Here is a 19,425-nt window from a genome sequence, read left to right as displayed (position 1 = left end):
ACAGCCGCAGCTCAATTGGATTTAATGCTTGGCTGCCTTTGATTTTTCCTCTCAGTCTGACAAACAAACTCATTTATTCTAATTTCTTTATGTCTCCATTTGCATCTGGAAGCTCCAGCAGCAGCTCCGCCCTCTTAATGGGCCGAGTTTCACTAGTGTGCCATCAAATAATTAACCACTTAATCAGAGCCAATTAATGTAATAATGCCTGGCTTGATTAAGAAGATTACTGCAAGCGTTTCATAACAACAGAACCAATATCCAATACAAGCAGGTGACAATGTGCATATATGATTAAATATCAGAAGATAACAAAGTGCTTATTAGACAAGACCAGAGTGAAACATTGCATCATCACCCACTGCAATACGCCAAATGATCACCTATTAGAAACTAAACTAGAGCTGAATCCTGGATGCCACATCGCAGAATTCATGTTGCAACAGCAAACCAGTGAACTCTAGACAATATTATATATTGTATTGTATATTGTATATAATATATACAAGATAATATTTCAGGAGTTTATGATCTGCATGGAAACAATTCTGTTTGGGCATCTTTACGGCCACTCAGCGTCTCGCTGCTGATCCTCCTGATGCTGCTGATCCTCCTGATGCTGCTGATCCTCCTGATGCTGCTGATTCTCCTGATGCTGCTGATTCTCCTGATGCTGCTGATTCTCCTGATGCTGCTGATCCTCCTGATGCTGCTGAACCTCCTGATGCTGCTGATTCTCCTGATGCTGCTGATCCTCCTGATGCTGCTGATCCTCCTGATGCTGCTGATTCTCCTGATGCTGCTGATCCTCCTGATGCTGCTGATCCTCCTGATGCTGCTGATTCTCCTGATGCTGCTGATCCTCCTGATGCTGCTGATTCTCCTGATGCTGCTGATCCTCCTGATGCTGCTGATCCTCCTGATGCTGCTGATTCTCCTGATCCTCCTGATGTCGCTGATCCTCCTGATGCTGCTGATTCTCCTGATGCTGCTGATTCTCCTGATGCTGCTGATCCTCCTGATCCTCCTGATCCTCCTGATGCTGCTGATTCTCCTGATGCTGCTGATTCTCCTGATGCTGCTGATCCTCCTGATGCTGCTGATTCTCCTGATGCTGCTGATTCTCAGCCTGTTTACATTTCACTGAGGCGATAAAGAGCGATTCAGTTCAAAGCAAATAAAAAATACTTTATTTATCCCAGAGGGAGGAAGGAAAGCTTCATCTCTCGTTAGCTGAACCTCTGACTGCAACGCCACAAGATTATTCATGACATGTCAGCAACAGGCCAGTTCAAAGTCAAAACCAGAATTTATCAAATGCATCTTCAAAACCATCAAATATGTCGATCAATATTCCACTGATCAAAAGTAACCAACCAGCTGGATCTAAAGGAGCTCAGTGTTTCAGCTGTTTTGCAGTTTTCTGAAAGTTTCTTCCAGATCTGTGGTGCATAGAAACTGACATGTCTCCTCATTTGGTTGTGGTTCTGATGCAGAGCAGAACCAGAACCAACAGGTTCATCCAGCAGCAGCAGATCTTTAATCCGTTCAATGATTTATAAACTAGTAGCAGTTTAAAGTCTCTCAGTGAAGGACTGTAGAACCGGGTGATATTTTTATAATGAAAAATTTACAGTATCATATATCATAAAGATAAGATTATAAGATAAAATATTAATAATTTACAGTGCACTTTGATATTTCACATTGAAAAATTCATAGCAGTCCATAACCACATCTGGAGTGAAACAGCCAAGTAAATTATTGCTTTACAAAATGAATTTAGAGGAAGCTAAGGGCGCTAAACGTTTCCAAAGTTAGCTAAAGAGCTAAATGAACAATTAGCTCAGCCATTAGCCATTAGCTCGTTAGCAGAAGTGTGTCCACAACTGCAGAGAGGACAAAAATCAAAAATAAAAAGCCACGATGCATCAGAAAAACGATGATGAGAATCAAACATTTAAAAATGAAACTGGATGGCAGGTTTCCTGAAAACGGCGATGATTTCATGTAAACTCTCTGCGTTTCTCACTAAAGCTGAGAACTGGAGAAAAACGCAGGCAAGATGGGAGATCAGAATGAAAAATATCAGAAACTTTCATTGTACACTTTTCAGGTAAAACTGTCTTTATTATCCGAATGCAATCCAAACTCACTGAGCATCATAAAATGCATATTAATGATGAAGGCCCACAATGCAACACATAACAATAGTTACAAAAATACCAAACGCCTTAAAATACTGGATGCTTCTGACTTCATGTGAATATGTTTGGTGACTTAAGAGCTCAAATGTTCTTCTCAGAAAACTTTTTACAAACTAATGATCAGTTTGTAAAACATCATTAGTTCTTTTACAAACTGCAGGAGAAGGAGGAATGGCTGCAGGAAGGAGCAGCCATTCCTCCTTCCTGCCTCTGATTGATCGGCTTCCATCACCTCTGAATGCGGCTCCAGGTAGGAGCGCGTACAAATATAGAGAAATCCACCCATACAACCTCAACGAAACAGATTTCTATCAAAAAACCTGAGAAGATTTTACTCAATACGGACAAACGCAGAGCTGCAGAACAGACGACAAGCCAGGAGAAAATCCTGGAATCAGAGAACTCACTGTGCTGTTGCAAATGTTCTGCCTTTCTGCATCACAGCGTCTGAGCACTGAGCCACAGAAACACACACACACACACGCACACACACACCCCCGCACGCCTACACACAGCGCTGTCAGTCAATCAGCTTCAGGCTGGATCAAGCACTCAGAATGAGCCACACCAACAAACTTTAGAGAAAATAACTTGTTTTTGTCGGCGCCTTTCAAAGCGGCTTGGGAGCTGAAAGCTCCCTGGAACATATGAGGTATTGATCAGATCAATCAGAGCAGACATGTTTACAAACAAGACAAAGCAGAAACAGAAAAGTTATTTCAGCATTTTCCATCTGTGCATCACATCCAGACAGTAGATAACGAGGTGAGAGCTCAGCGTCTTTCATTTCTGAACAGGGACGGTGAAATAATGTATGAAAATATGAATCAGTGTTCGGTTTCTGTGCAGCTGCAGGTTGCTGCTTCGCCGAGCGTCCAGCATGCAGAGGTGAGTCTGTCAGTTGTGTAACATGGAGATCATATAATGGATCATATCAGAATCGAATATGATTCATTTATAAAGCCACAGAAACACAGCAGTGTCCCATCGCCATGGAGATCGTCCCAGTTTAAAATCTTAAATCTCGTCTTTAACACCTTAATAATTCATAAGACCATTAACAAAATGTGGAAATGATTAAACAGATTAAAACATATTGAACATCTCAGTGATTTATTCCCTTATCTAATTTCTTTATGTCAGATTTGGTGATCAAAGCGAGTGGGCGGGGCTAACATTGCTACAGGAAAGGAGATTGGTCTACAGCTCAGCCAATCAAATGTTACCATCTCACCAAAATATCAGTTAAATTATTAGACCTGAAAACATAATACATCTAAATAAACTTACTGAAATGTTGGTGTATTTAATAAAATAGTTCTATAATTGCTGAGCTTGTTTCTGAAACAAATTATTTAATTTGCAGTAGATTTTTATTTTTTTTTTTTATTGTGGCACTTTTGGCCCTCTGTAATTTGCAGCATGTTTATTTTATAAAACTATCAAAAATATTCACACAACTGCAATAAAATAATATTGTCCATTCCACATTTCCTCATCTTTTTCAAAATATGAAGATCCATCACCAGACATTTGCTGCAGTCATGAAATTTAAGTTTTTAATTATTTGGAAACAAAACGCTAGAAACAAAAAATAGAAAATTAATGAGGGATTTTCTGATGAAGTTACACCTTTTGATTGAATGAAATAACTTTTTGTTCAACATTCAACTTGACTGACTGCCTGACCAGCTGACCGACTGACCAGCTGACTGACTGACCAGCTGACTGACTGCCTGACCAGCTGACTGCCTGCCTGACCAGCTGACTGCCTGCCTGACCAGCTGACTCCCTGACTGACCAGCTGACTCCCTGCCTGACCAGCTGACTGACTGCCTGACCAGCTGACTGCCTGCCTGACCAGCTGACTGACTGCCTGACCAGCTGACCGACTGACCAGCTGACCGCCTGCTCCTCTGTGAACCACCAGCTGAGTGTTGGTGTTGGTTGGTAGTGTTAAGGAAAAATGATTATTTTTAATGCTTAATACAGTTAATCTTAAAAGGTATATGGAACACTCTTATTTTGAACAGGTTTGTGTTAAGCATTTAAAACTAAACCAGAGGGGTAAGCATTCAGAGACACAGGAACCAAATGCAGATTAAGGGAGATCTCTCAATGGGACCCCCACTGTGAGGCCGGGCCACAGGCGAAGCCATAAAATTAGCATTTTCCTTGGGAGACAGAGACGTTAGATTTGTCAGGTATCTGTGAGGTCTTATCTCAGGTCGTTCTGTACTCAGAGTGACCGTGGGAGCCACGGGGGTCAGAGCGCAGCGGTTTGCTTCTTTGTCTCAGTAGAAGGCAGATGGTCCTTTGATCTTTGCGTAGATCAGGGGGAGTTTCCAAGTTTCTCTGAGTGCTTAAGGGAGTTTCCAATAGGCCAACAAGGGGAACGCCTAGAATGCATAAATTAAATAGAGAAACACCTCTTTACTATAAGATTTCGTGTTAGGAGAGAAAATCCAGAGAGCGGCCACCATTTTGCCTTTTTACATCGGCTCTCTCTCCAAAGACGTCTTTGCTTTTTTGTTTGTCTTTGTTTTGTGTTTGTCTGTCTTCCCCTTTGTGTGTCTTTATTTTTATGAGAAAATGCATATCTCTGTTCCTCTGCAGCTTTGTTGTTGATAGCTTTGTATGAGATTAAACTCTGTGATCTGTGACGTCAACACGCAGTGTTGTGGTTTCCTTGTCGCTGCACGTCGCCCACGGAGAACGTCACTCGCCGAGGATCCTGGGAAGATTAAAAAGAGGAAAGAGCCAAACGCTTTGTCTAAAGTTAACGTTAAATTTACCTCTCTTTTTTTACAGTAGCCGTTTCCAGGAAGCCGGCCGCTCTGCCCCATTGTTCCCACTGAGACGCCTCTCGCTGAACTCTCCTCAATAATTAATCCTGAATCATAAAACAGACTAAATGGATTTCAGAGAAACTGCAGCCATCAGAGGTCGGTGTACTTCAGATCTGACTGAAGAACTGAAATGCTGATGTTGTAGAAAGAATCGGCTCTGACACTGGGAGCGTATTTGTTCAGTGAAACGACTCGTTGTTGCAAACTGTTGGTCATGTGAGTGATGCTGATTCCTCGTTGCAGAACGCTGCTCCAGCCCCATCCTTTATGTGTCAGCCTGCAGAGAGCAGCCTGCCGCTGCCGGTCTGACCATGAATCACTGCGTGTCAGGCCTTTAATAAGTCCTTGACGGGGTTTTGCTGTGAACGACGCTCTTTATCAAAGGTTTACACTGTCAGTGTGTCCTGCAGAATGATTAATCCCACCTTGCACCGCTCTGCCCTTCATGTGGGATGCCGAGGAGCGCAGATCGTACGCGGAGCGGACGCCTGACTCAACAAGTGGGTCATGAAAGTTTGTTAGCGAGGCGGCAGTGCGGTGCCAACAAACAGACGGTCATGTCTGTATGATGGATCCTGCGCTTTGCTCCATTTCTCTCCCTGCCAACCAACCCCACATGATCCTGCATCTCCAAATGCAAAACTGACATTATAAATGTTCAGATCAAGCCATGTTTTAACCTTGTCTGCCTCAGGACAGTAAGCAGCTAATCCACTTAACAAATGAAGTAATATCCGCGATTGCTTGACCTCGCTTATGGACATTACAGTAGCAGAGTCCTGTCATAAACTTTCCGGAGTCGTTGGCTCCAGCTTCTCCACAGAAAGTGGATAATGTCTGCGGAGGTTCGCACGCTGCAGACACCAGGCTGTTACAGAACCAGGAGGTCCAGTACTGCCACACAGATTCATCTGGTCATTAGCAAGCTATGATGAGTCGCAGCTAATAATTATTTTAGAGATTGTTCTATTGATTATTCTGTCCATTAATTGACTAATTGGACAGAGATGATCAGGTTCTGCAGGAAATAATGAAGCTTATTTAAAGAGTAATGTACAAAAAGAAGATTTAAGTAAACAAGTCATTTAATTCTTTGTTCTAAATGATTTTTTATTGATTAAAATGCTAAAACAGAACTTCAAGCCTCTGTTTCAGTTTTTAATCTGACATGTGACAGAGTTATTAAATCTAAATAAATCCTAATAACTACTATAAATACTTTAAAACTTGGAATATTCACAAAGTGTCTCATTAAGATAAAAACAGCAATAAATAAATGGTTAGCGTCACTTTAACTGTTTTTGAGCGTTATAGTAATGATGGCTCATCTCAACTGGGCCGGCCTGCAGTTAACCAGCAGACTGAACGATGGGTCAGACGGCTCGTTCTTCCACGCCGTCTGAGATGAAGAGGATAATTCTGATCAGGTGACTCTGCTGAACAAAAATACAACCTTGTGGTTCATAAAAAACAAAATCAGCACAGAATGCTTTTAGAGCTGGAGTACTACACCTCCTGTATCGATCCGCAGCGCTGAAAGGAGAAATCACACAATGGCTGCAGATATCAGCACCAGCTGCACCTGCAGAAAATGGCAGAAACCGTCAGATTTCATTCTGCTTGGCTGAATAAAACCTGAAGAGGTGATGCTGCAGGCAACTCCATGATCAGGAGAAAGCAATCTGAATTTTGTTCTGCCGCCCCGCCGCCTCACTCACACAAACAGAGACTCTCTGCCATGAGGTGGCAGCTGCACCATCTGCCTCCACGGGCAGCGATTCAGGCGCCGATCGGCTGAGTGGGAGGGACGCCAAGTGTGCAGCCGCTCCATGTTAGTCAGTTCTGTCCTTGACGGGATCTTATCAGGCGACTGATCAGGCCACAGCCAGTTATTGGGATTTTAATAACCACTTTGTCTAAGTGGGCAAACCTTTTGTTTCACACAACAAAATGCAACCTGTTAGCGCTCACCGCTGGTCTTTCATTTTACACCTTCAGCCAAAATCTGCCCATATAATAAGCAGAAATGCAGCAGCTTCTTGTTCCTCAGATATATAAAAGGAAATGTTGGAAACCTGAACTCTGGTTAAACCAGCTCAGACATCTCAAGACAAATTTGTTCTGACATGAACTCGTCTTTTCATCCTGTGTTAGCTTTCAATGTTTTCCCATTGCTGGACCTTTGAAGACTTGAGAATCTGTGGTGAAACCTGAAAATGTCTATTTACAGATAATCTCTGTGTGACTGGCTGACTGCTTTAAAGAGGAACTGGCAAACATGTCATTTCCTCCCTCACAGATACCAACCACATTTCTTGGTCCATGAATCCTCGATGAGAACTGTTTGGCTGGAGTCGACAAGATGGGAAAAACTTGAACAAGTATCAACATTTCTGCATAAAACTGTGTGGAGAGGGTCCCAGTGTTCAGGGTTCTGGGCATGGAGTTGGAGGACAAGCTAACCTGGAGCACCAACACCAAGGAGCTGTTGAAGAAGGCACAGCAGAGACTGTACTTTCTGAGAATACTCAAGAAGAACCGTCTCCCCTCAGACCTGCTGCAGGCCTTCTATCACTGCTCCATAGAAAGTGTGCTCACGTACGGTCCGTGTGTCTGGTACGGCAGCAGCACATCAGCGGACAAGAAGGCGCTCCAGAGGGTTGTTAGGGCAGCAGAGAGAACCATAGGCTGCCCCCTCCCCACTATGGAACAGATTTACACTTCCAGGCTCCACAAGAAAGTTTTGGACATTTTAAATGACTCTTCACACCCTGGCCATGGTCTCTTCCAGCTGCTGCCATCAGGCAAGAGATACAGAGCAATAAAAACCAGGACAAATCGCCTAAAAAACAGTTTTTACCCGATGGCAATCATGGCACTAAATTCAAAGGCATAAGAACTTCTGCTCTTGACACCACTGTGTTAAAAATGTAAATTCTGTTGCGACACCTCCAGGCGCTGCAACCATCTTCTGATGTCTCTTTATTTCTCATTTTGTACTATTTATTTCTTTATCTTTGTATATTATGTATATACACATAACCTGCATCTTAAGTCGAGTCGAGCAAATCTCAATCTGTAATCTGTTGATGACAATGACAATAAATCTTATCTTATTACTAAACCAGGATTTTAACTTGCTAATTTAGAATCATTAACTACATAGATTTTAACATGTTAAAACTTTTAAGCAGTTAATCACATTTTTACTCCTTCTACATACAAAAGGCTGGAGCTGGAACTTTTGTATTGACATGTTTCTGGTACGCCCCATAAATCTGACATATAAGCAGCTGCCGCTAACAGCAGCCGCTAGCAGCAGACGCTAACAGCAGACGCTAGCAGCAGACGCTAACAGCAGCCGCTAACAGCAGACGCTAGCAGCAGACGCTAACAGCAGACGCTAGCAGCAGCCGCTAACAGCAGACGCTAGCAGCAGCCGCTAGCAGCAGCCGCTAACAGCAGACGCTAGCAGCAGCCGCTAGCAGCAGCCGCTAACAGCAGACGCTAACAGCAGACGCTAGCAGCAGCCGCTAACAGCAGCCACTTTCTGCTTCTGAACGAAATAATGCGACAATGGAAAAGACTATTGTTCTGTTCAAGTTGTGCTAAAAGGAGTTAGCCTATCAGCGAAGCTATGCTAGGCTAACATAGCATGCTAAACATGTAGCAGCTCATACTAATGTCAGCGTCCACGTTCCAGAGAAACTCTGGAAAAACAAACTTTGCTCCAATCTGACGAAGAACCTGAGGAACAGATTAAAAGTGCTAAATATCTTTGTTGTTCAGCTCATGTGGTAATTTAATCAATAATCTAACAGCAAAAAGTGTTTTGAGTAGAAATTGTTGCTAATTTTGTTGACAGCTATTTGTGATTAATTACTATTAACTCCCACCATTATTAATATTCTAAAATCAGAAGTGAGACGTTTCGTTTTGCCTGGAACATGCCGGGTGTCTGTTAGCGTCTCGGAGGCGCAGCAGCAAAGTGAATGTAACTCAGTGGCTGTGAGCGAAGGTGTAGCTGATCACAGCTTTTAAATCGGACCCGGCTCGGCCCGTTGGGAGCAGGCAGCATGTAGACTACTTGATGCGTTCATGAACATCTGTAACCGCCGGCGCTGGAGAGGATCACAGCATCCAGAGGATTAATAACGTCTCCTTTCCTTGGAGGCCGAATCGTCCGAAGCTGCGAGGCCAAACATAAAAATCTGAAAATGTGTTTGTGTTGAGCTTTTCTCCACCCAGAGCAGAGGAAGAAGGCCGAAAAAGTAAGAACACGAGAAGATGGATTATGTTTGCATTGCCAAATGGTAGATCAGCTCGTTCTCTGTCACGTTCTCCTACGGAGACGGGCGGATTTGAAACATCTATTCAGCGGTTAGAGGCTCCGGGCATTCGCTCCTCCATTCACCCAGATTTATCCTCAAGCTTTTCATCTTTGTTTTACATTTTAATTTGATTCTCTTATATTGCAGATCATGTTTTCCTCCATGAACAGAAAAAAGAGGGCGAAGGAACAATATGGGGATTAAAACATCTGAAACCTCTTATGATCAAACAAAGATGAGGAAACAAAACGAAGCCTAAGACTCCCTGATGCTGCAGCGAGCGAAGCCACAAACAAGGTCACATGACCAGCCAGTGAAACGCGTTTAAAACAGAGACAGAATCCGCCTGGAGGAAACGTCCAGATGATCCCTTCGGTCCGTCCGTCTGTCCTGCTGCTCCTTCAGGTCGTCTCTGAGTGGCTACCTGAGCAGATAGCCCAACTAACCAGCTAATATTAGCTCCTGATTTTTAATGTAGCGACAGGAAAAATCCATCAGAACTGATCTGAACTCTAGTAAGACTAGCACTACTTTAACCTTTTATTATTCATCTAAAGCAAAACGTATTGGATAAAAGGCTTCAGAAGTATTTATGTTATGAAATTTAATTTGTAAAAATGATGTAATCGCACAGAGAAACATCAAAGTTTGAGTACAATAATGAAATAAACGGCATTTCCTATTTAAATCTCAGTTTGAGTAAGAAATGTTGCTTTAAAGTCATTTTACTCAGGTAAAAGATTTATTTTTCAAACGTTACACAAGTAGATGCAAGTCAGTAACGGCAACTAGTTACCTTGTAACGGTAACTAGTTACTGAGTAACGACAAATAGTTACTGAGTAACGACAACTAGTTACTGAGTAACGGCAACTAGTTACTGAGTAACGACAAATAGTTGCTGAGTAACGACAACTAGTTACTGAGTAACGGTAACTAGTTACTGAGCAACGACAACTAGTTACTGAGTAACGGTAACTAGTTACTGAGTAACGGTAACTAGTTACTGAGTAACAACAACTAGTTACTGAGTAGTGGTAACTAGTTACTGAGTAACGGCAACTAGTTACTGAGCAACGACAACTAGTTACTGAGTAACGGTAACTAGTTACTGAGCAACGACAAATAGTTGCTGAGTAACGACAACTAGTTACTGAGTAACGACAACTAGTTACTGAGTAACGACAAATAGTTGCTGAGTAACGACAACTAGTTACTGAGTAACGGTAACTAGTTACTGAGCAACGACAAATAGTTGCTGAGTAACGACAACTAGTTACTGAGTAACGGTAACTAGTTACTGAGTAACAACAACTAGTTACTGAGTAGTGGTAACTAGTTACTGAGTAACGGCAACTAGTTACTGAGTAACGACAACTAGTTACTGAGTAACGACAACTAGTTACTGAGTAATGACACCTAGTTACTGATTAACGACAACTAGTTACTGAGTAACGACACCTAGTTACTGAGTAATGACAACTAGTTACTGAGTAATGACAAATAGTTACTGAGTAACGACAACTAGTTACTGAGTAATGACAAATAGTTACTGAGTAGCGGTAACTAGTAACTGAGTAACGACAACTAGTTACTGAGTAGCGGTGACTAGTTACTGAGTAACGACAACTAGTTACTGAGTAGCGGCAACTAGTTACTGAGTAACAACAACTAGTTACTGAGTAGCGGTGACTAGTTACTGAGTAACAACAACTAGTTACTGAGTAGCGGTGACTAGTTACTGAGTAATGACAACTAGTTACTGAGTAGCGGCAACTAGTTACTGAGTAACGACAACTAGTTACTGAGTAACAACAACTAGTTACTGAGTAGCGGTAACTAGTTCCTGAGTAACAACAACTAGTTACTGAGTAGCGGCAACTAGTTACTGAGTAACTAGTTGTTGTAACTAGTAGTTACTGAGTAACTACTAGTTACAACAACTAGTTACTGAGTAACTAGTTGTTGTAACTAGTTGTTACTGAGTAACTACTGAGTGATGGTTAGCAGCGGCGCTGTGTTATTAGAGATGTTTTGTGTGGAAAGAATCAGAACTGAGCGTTTAGTATTTCACTTATTTCCTCTTCAGGAACTTTTCTAGAACAAGATGTAAAACCTGAGGTGAAGCTTGTGAAAACATACAATTAAGCAAAGGTGAGTAATATTCTGAATATGACAGTAAGCACCACGCCAGCTTATGGCGCCCCTCCCGACCATCCAGCGACATGAATTATTCACGGACGCCTCTTTTTATCGCCATTAGCACCAGGACAGTCGGTGGAGCCGCCTGTCAGCCATGTCAACTTCCAGGCCTCTGCTGCTGACAGCACCTGTGACAGCTGATAGTGATTTCAAATGCAAAGTCTGCAGCTTCTGACAAGGGATAAACATCGGCTGCCACCGCCATCCTACAGTTTTATTCAAATAGAAGAAGAGAGTGATGGTTGCTCGTTAACAATGAAACGAGACATTAGCCAAAGCCGTGTTCGTTTTGCTGACTGTAAATCTGGGGCTTGACCTCGTCACGCGCTGCGTCACGCGTGTAGCCGCCGCTAATGGATGTTCCTGAATCCAAGTGTGTCAAACGCCAATCGCTCACAGAGCTGCTGGCTGTGTCTCACGTCAAAACCGCTGAAATACGAGCCACTTTCCTTCAGCTTTAATGCATTTAAATGGAGCTGTGAGTCCAGCAGGACCGGTCCAATTTCAGAACCAGCCGTTCAGGCTCAATCTCATCTGCTGCTCCGGTGGCAGGAACATATACACAGGAAGTGAAATTGAAAATTCATCAAACGCACATGCATGTGTACACACACATGCAATCTGGTCCAAACTATTACACACACACACACACACACACACGATGAAGGGTCATATCACACATTTCTACTGTTGTGATAAAAGCCATGTGATGCTGTCAGATGTCAAAAGCTAATCAAAAAGGAAAAGTAGATTCACTGAATGAGACACAAACATCTGAAAGTTTTAACTGTTTGACCTGAGGAGTGTTTTTCAGCTCATTAAGAGTTTCTGGTCAGGAAGTCACAATCAGAAAATCTTTGACACCAATAATAATCAAAGTGCTTTAAAATTGCCGCCGCTCTGATCCAGTCTGACACTTTAATATGACTTACAGTAACAATGTCAATAAGATTCAATTTAGTGGTTTTAAAGTGCAGAAAATAACACTGCGAGTTATTATCGTGACTTAGCTTAGCCTAGCCAAGTTAAGTCTAGCTAAGCCTAGCCTAACTTAGCCTAGCTAAGCCTAGCCTAGCTAAGCCTAGCCTAGCTTACCCTAGCAGCCAATGATGTATGAACTCTGAGTGTCTGCAGTTACTCACAGTTAGCTCAGTTACAATCATCAGCTAAATCTACATAACTATTATTTATTTTTAAACATAAATCTGACCCGACAGTTTCACGTGTTCAATGTGATGGTGGCAGACGGCCACACTGGGTTAACTGGGAATCTCAACTGTCCGACGCGTGCTTCGATACGCTCCAGGCCGCTTCTTCGTTCCGCCATAATCATCGATTTATTCCACTTTGATTGTCATATTTCAGACTTTGCACAAACTGACACAAACTGACCAGGCCAAACAATGAAATGGTGTCAACAATAAACTATTACAGCACAGAAATCATGACCACCAGGCGAACCCGCTTCCTCATACACACAAAGTCAGAGCACCGTTAGCCGTCCCATTCACACCTTGGTGACGGCCACGCCCACGTGACCACGCCCACATGGACACGCCCACCACCCAGGTATCGGAGCCTGCTCTCCTATCACATCAGTAATTGCTTATTTCATGTCTTACACGCGTCTTGCTGCTGTAGTTTTCATGCAGAGCAGCTTGATGAAGTAGGAAGCTATTGCTAACAAATCTGGAGATGATTCTTTTATAATTCTGCTAAAATTTTCTCAATATGGCTCAACTGGGTTCTGTGAGGACAAATCCTGTAAAGAAGTAAAAACTGAACTTCCCTTTAAACACAAAGTGAACGACTCGTTTCTGCTGCTCTTTATACATTCAACACATTTTTAGAAGTAGAAATCAAATCATAATGGCAGAGCATGTATTTAAAATAGAACACAAACAAAACTACACACATTTCTGCTATTTATGGCAACCAAAAATAACAATAAATAAAATATCATGGGACCCAAACAGGAAATTTGAAATGTTATTATTCTCATAATCGTCTGAACACTAAAATGACTGAACAAAAATGTGCAATATGTTTTATTTTTGTTTTTACATAGAGATTTTTATGTATTGTTCCAGAACCTGAACTGGAATCAATCACAGATCAGCTCAGTTCACCCATAAAGGCTGCAGCAAGCAGGAAACAAAACCTCGGAGTTTGAGTGAAGACATTCCAACATAAATATTTCAGCCAATCTGTTCCCACCTGATAACAAATGACAGACTGGGCCGAACTGCCCAGCGCCGCGCAGCGTGACTGATGGCGGCTGCACTCTGAAAACATCTGCTTTCACTGGGAGAGCGCAAATATTTGAGAAGCTGTCCAAGTCCTGCCGACACCTGCCTTCCTGAGTGAGGCGTCCACAATGGACATAAAGAGGACACCGGCGAGACATCAAGAGTCCTGCTCGGCTTCCTGTCAGGAGGAAATGTCAGCACGGCCAACCAGAGCTCCCAGTTTGGCTGGCGGCCGGCCGGTAGCTCCGTTTAGCGACTGTTTGCTCAGCTGACCTTGCGTCTGTACGCCAGGTCTGAGAATGTCATTTCTCTTGTAGCGTCGTGTTTGAAGGCAAAGGTTGGAGATGATTGGACTGAGTCACTTCACATATTTCAATTAAAATGTCTCCCTGAACGCAGTAAAAACGTTCGTCCAACACAGGGAGGGAATTGCTTCACTTTTCTTCCTCAGGTAGAGCAGCAGACTCCGTCATCCTGCACCAGCAGGGAAACTACTTTTCTGATGGGAAATGAAAAAGAAACAGGCCTGGTGCCGCTTGTTTGGTTTATTGAACTGTTTTCTACAAGAAGAAGTCTGGAAGGATGAAATTAGGAAATGTATGAACGTATATGCCTAAACCAAGAGGTCATGTTGGAGTTTATGGAACAGCAAGTCGGATGTTTCTGATGTCCCCCTGGCTGTACAGCAGCATACACTCTCCATACTGATGCCAGTTCTTCAGGCCTTGGAGCAGTGCTATATCAAGAAAATGATGGCAAAAATCGAGTTGTAGCTTATGCAAGTAGAGGTCTGTCCAGAAGTGAATCAAACTACCCAGCACATAAATTAGAATTTCTGGCACTTAAATGGGCAGTTACTGAGAAGTTTAATGACTACCTGTATGGCACACACTTTACTGTGGTCACAGACAGCAATCCGCTGACCTACCTTTTGACATCAGCTAAGCTTGATGCTACAAGTTATAGATGGCTCTCTGTTCTGTCCACATTTACCTTCAAGATTGTTTACAGAGCAGGAAAACAGAATGCAGATGCTGATGGGCTGTCCCGACGACCACATCCTGAGATACCGGATGACCTTAAATCCTGCAAAGAAAGGGAGAGAGTATTAAAGTTTGTTCAACATCATCTCGAGGAACCAGGTTGCACCACCATTGACCAGCACATTGTCGAAGCCATCTGTGACCGCCACCTGGTGCTCAGCTCAAGCAATGACCATGCCCTTGTTCTCTCTTTGTCTGCCCATGTGGAAAGCCTACCTGACAGTTACACAGACGATGCCCAATTTGCCACTGCTGTTCTGCCCCGGTTCTCTACTACTGATCTTACTGCCAAACAGCGAGCTGATTCCACCATCCAACATGTGATTGCTCAGCTTGAGAGTGGGGAATCTCCACCGCCATCACTGAGGGATGTACTTCCAGATTTGCCACTCCTGTTGAGAGAAGTAAATAAATTGGAGCTCCGTAACAACCTTCTTCTCAGGAGACGGCAAGTGGGAAACAGAGTAGCCTATCAGTTAGTGTTACCAGAGGAGTGTCGGCATATGGTGATGGTTCAGCTTCATGATCGTATGGGCCATCTTGGGATTGAGAGGACCTTAGATTTAATTTGTTCCCGGTTCTTTTGGCCACGAATGTCCACTGACGTTTACAACAAAATCAAGACCTGTGAACGATGTGTAAAAAGGAAAACCTTACCAGAACATGCTGCACCTCTCGTTAACATCAAGACATCAAGACCCCTAGAGTTAGTGTGCATGGACTTCCTGTCTCTGGAGCCAGACCGCAGAGTGAAAGATATTCTCGTGATTACAGATCACTTCACAAAATATGCTGTTGCTGTTCCAACACCAAATCAGAAAGCTCGAACTGTTGCTAAATGCTTGTGGGAAAAATTTTTTGTCCACTATGGCATTCCAGAGAGGTTACACAGTGACCAAGGACCGGATTTTGAGTCCCGTACCATCAAAGAACTGTGTGATATTGCTGGCATCCATAAAGGAAGGACAACTCCTTATCACCCTAGAGGTAACCCTGTGGAAAGATTCAATCGCACATTGCTTAACATGCTAGGGACATTAAGTGAGCAGAATAAATCTCGATGGAAAGATTTTGTAAAACCCCTTGTTCACGCATACAATTGCACTAAAAATGATGTCACTGGATTTTCTCCATACGAACTAATGTTTGGTCGCCAACCTCGTCTTCCCATAGATGTGGCTTTTGGGTTACCACTGGAAGAGGACACCTCCACCTCTCACCTACAGTATGTCCAAAGACTGAAAACGCATCTGCAAGACAGCCATCAGTTGGCTGCGGAAAACTCAGAGAAGGTGATGTCCCGCAATAAGACCTCTTTTGATCGGCGTATCACCACTTCTGAACTTGCTGTAGGCGACAGGGTCCTTGTTAGAAACGTCCGACTGAGAGGAAAGCACAAATTGGCTGACAAATGGGAACCTGACATATATGTAGTGGTAAAGAGGGCTGGCAACCTCCCTGTTTACACTGTAAAACCAGAGAACCAGGATAAACCTCTCAGAACACTCCATCGTGATCTTTTGTTGCCTTGTAATTACCTAGCTGAACGGAGTCCTGTAAAAAACTTACCTGTAAAGAGGAAAAAGCACCTGCCTGTGAACTTACCTGACCCTGATAATGAAGATGCATCAGAAGATGAGATCATCTCACCTCTGTATGATCCTTCTTCCTTCGAGCTTGTGAAATTCATCACTGTTGTTAATTCACCAGTACCTCCTGTCCAGCAATTTGTTCCACCTGCAGACCTACCTGAAGTTCCTGATCAGCCCCCATCCTCTGCTGCAGAAGAGGAGGAGGATTTGGAACAGGAACTCCCAGTTGTCACAGAGGAACCAAGGGAATTTCAACCTGTGGACAGAGAGGCAGTAAACATCAGTTCAGAAACTAATGATTCTGCAGGAGATGCTGCTGGAGATCCTGCTGCTGAGGGAGGTCCTGAGCCTGTCACTCCAGAGCCCTCCACCAATAATATGGAACCAGAAGTGGACTTAATTGTTCAAACAGAACCATCAAGCCCTGAAACAGAATCATCAAGTCCCGAAACAGAACCATCGAGTCTTGAGGGAGAACCATCTTTGCGGAGGTCAACCCGAGCAAGAAGACCACCAGAACGTTTACAGTACTCCCAACTCGGTCACCCGTTGTTGAAGAGTATCCAGTTGTTGTTTCATGGACTGACCACTGCATTTACACATGCTCTTGAAGGGACTGAGGATGATGAACACATGACTGTTCCTGGTATTATCCAGCCAGCCATCCAGACTCAACCTGGTCCATGTACGGGGACGTGCATGGGATCAGGGGGGGAACATGTAACCCACGTGACCGCCACGCCCCAACCACCTTCCCTTTAAGCCGTCCCTTTAACAGCTGGGACCCTCATGTGTATTTCCGGGTTTCCACTGTGCTGCTGCTCACTGTGAGTTGTGGCGTTGGTTGTTAATAAAACAATCTCAAATCTCCAACTCGACTCATCGCTGAACGAATTCATCTCTAAAACTCGAGGATCTGCGGTGAGTTAAGTACCATCTGAACTTGACGTTGTATCAGCAATACTAGCGCCGCTAATATATCCGCTGCAATACTCACCAGGTTGGGCTTTGTTGATGCCTGGTTTACCTTCTGATGAGAACAAGTAACATCCACTTCCTCAGACAGTCCGTTACTCGACGGTGAGTAAATATTCATCCATATATGATGGGGCGTTATTTCCGCTGTACGCCGCCAGTTAGCATTAGCTACCAACTCAACAATCAGTTGCCACATCAGCTCAGTCCACTTACTAATAACTTACTTAATAAAAAGTCACACTGTTAAAGCCGAATTAAAGGCCACACCTTTAATATTTAAAGGCTTCTCTTTCAACTTTAGATTTGATTATTTTTCATGATTTCTTTGTTTATTGTTGTATTCCATGCTGGTGCATCAATGAAGTCTGGTACCTAATATGATTTTGTTTATAGCTACTTTGATCAATCACATTCTTAAAGTTGATTGATTTGATTTATTATTAGCTGTTCGTAGCGACTGCTAATTACCTTGAGAAATTTTGAACTTGAATTATGAAGTGCACTTTTCTTTTTAAAAGGATTTTTTTTCCCCTCTCATTTTTATAATATATGAAGTGGTTGTCAATACATAGCAGTATGTATTTGGTTTTTTCCCCATTTAGCTTATATAAATATAACATTTATAGATGAACTTAATGTATGTTTTCTGGCCTTTTAGGTCAGGTTTTTTTTTTCTTCCCCTTCATCGACTCGCTTGCTGACGGAGGATGGCGAGCTACTCACACACCACCTGGTGGTAGGAAAAAGAAAGACACTCTCCACACAGGAAAACCAAACAACACTTTCCATACAGGAAACAAAATAAACTCTAAGGGAGTATCTAAAGGAAAAGAACAATTCTCCCGTTGCTCTTGGACTTTTGAACTACATTTGGTTTTGAAGTATTATTGATTATTTTATTTTGGGTTTGTTCTTTTTCCCCCGTCCTTGTTTCTTTTGAACAATTTCTCTTTGTTTAGTTTTTGCTGTTAGTATTATTATTATTATTATTATTATTATTATTATTGTCATTATTATTATCATTACTATTTCCACTGCAATAAATGGCAATATAAACAAAGCTCTTTGCATCAGTTGCATCAATTATCCACCCAATCATGACTCCATGCCGTACCTATTTCTGATTTTATAGAGTGGTTAACACTAAGCCCTGCAGTCAGACCTGCGCATTTAAGAAGAGCGTTACATCCTAGTTAAAGCAACGAAAACGGTCGACATGACACTGATATGAGGGCAGAGCGTCTGGCGGGACAGAACGCTCCAGAGGTTTCAGATGATCAGGAGAAACTTCTCCAGCCGCGTGACGAAGGACCAGAAGGAGGAAAGGAGTGAACTTCTAAATCTAATGTCACATTTTGAATCTCCTGGTTAGTACAGTGGTGCGTCTCCCCGCCTGTCACGCGGGAGACCGGGGTTCGATTCCCCGATGGGGAGTGAAGTTTGTTTCAGGTCCCTCTTGAAAATGAGATCTAGATCTGAACGGGGTTTACCTGATTAAATAAAGGAATATTATTTTACTGGAAAAAACGGGGATGTTCTGTAATGTTGAAACATCAGAAGTTATAAAGTCATTTGGAGCCAAAAGTGGAAGAAAACGATCCTTTTAAAAAAACTTTTCCACATCAGAGAATATCTACGTTTTACTTGCAAATATGAAATTAATCTGTAAATTTCTGAGGTTTGTGTTTGGAAAGCTTCATAGCAACGGCTCACCTCCTCAACAGCTTCAAGATACTTTAAAACTCCTCATGATATTTCATCTGACATTAAACACCAGGGATTCATCCTGCATCACCGACCCTTCACAATAAAAGCATCAAACTGTTGAACCATTTCTGCTGTTAGTAATAAGTGTCTCCATCCAACCAGCAGCATCCAGCCTGCAGCCCTCAGGGGAGCCTGTCTGTCCAGGAAGCGTTGCAGCTGTGGACCGCTGACCGACCCGTTCCTCTAAACTTTCCTCAGAGAGTTGGCC

General features: G+C 42.8%; 2 protein-coding genes across 3 annotated transcripts in view; one reads left to right on the top strand and one right to left on the bottom strand.

Annotated features, from left to right (window-relative positions):
• Nucleotides 1-19,425, bottom strand: part of cdh13 (cadherin 13, H-cadherin (heart)) — a 299,673-nt gene that overhangs the window by 257,923 nt on the left and 22,325 nt on the right. The window lies entirely within an intron of this gene.
• On the top strand, nt 15,470-18,368 carry LOC114154226 (uncharacterized). Its single transcript, XM_028033127.1, has 2 exons — nt 15,470-17,393; nt 17,473-18,368. The coding sequence occupies exon 1, from the start codon at nt 15,474-15,476 to the stop codon at nt 17,232-17,234; it is 1,761 nt and encodes a 586-aa protein (XP_027888928.1). The 5' UTR covers nt 15,470-15,473; the 3' UTR covers nt 17,235-17,393; nt 17,473-18,368.

The sequence above is a fragment of the Xiphophorus couchianus genome, chromosome 2 (genome assembly GCF_001444195.1).
Source record: "Xiphophorus couchianus chromosome 2, X_couchianus-1.0, whole genome shotgun sequence".
Lineage (NCBI taxonomy): Eukaryota > Metazoa > Chordata > Actinopteri > Cyprinodontiformes > Poeciliidae > Xiphophorus > Xiphophorus couchianus.
The sequence above is the reverse complement of the archived record's forward strand: the minus strand, read 5'-3'. Positions and strand labels throughout refer to the sequence as shown.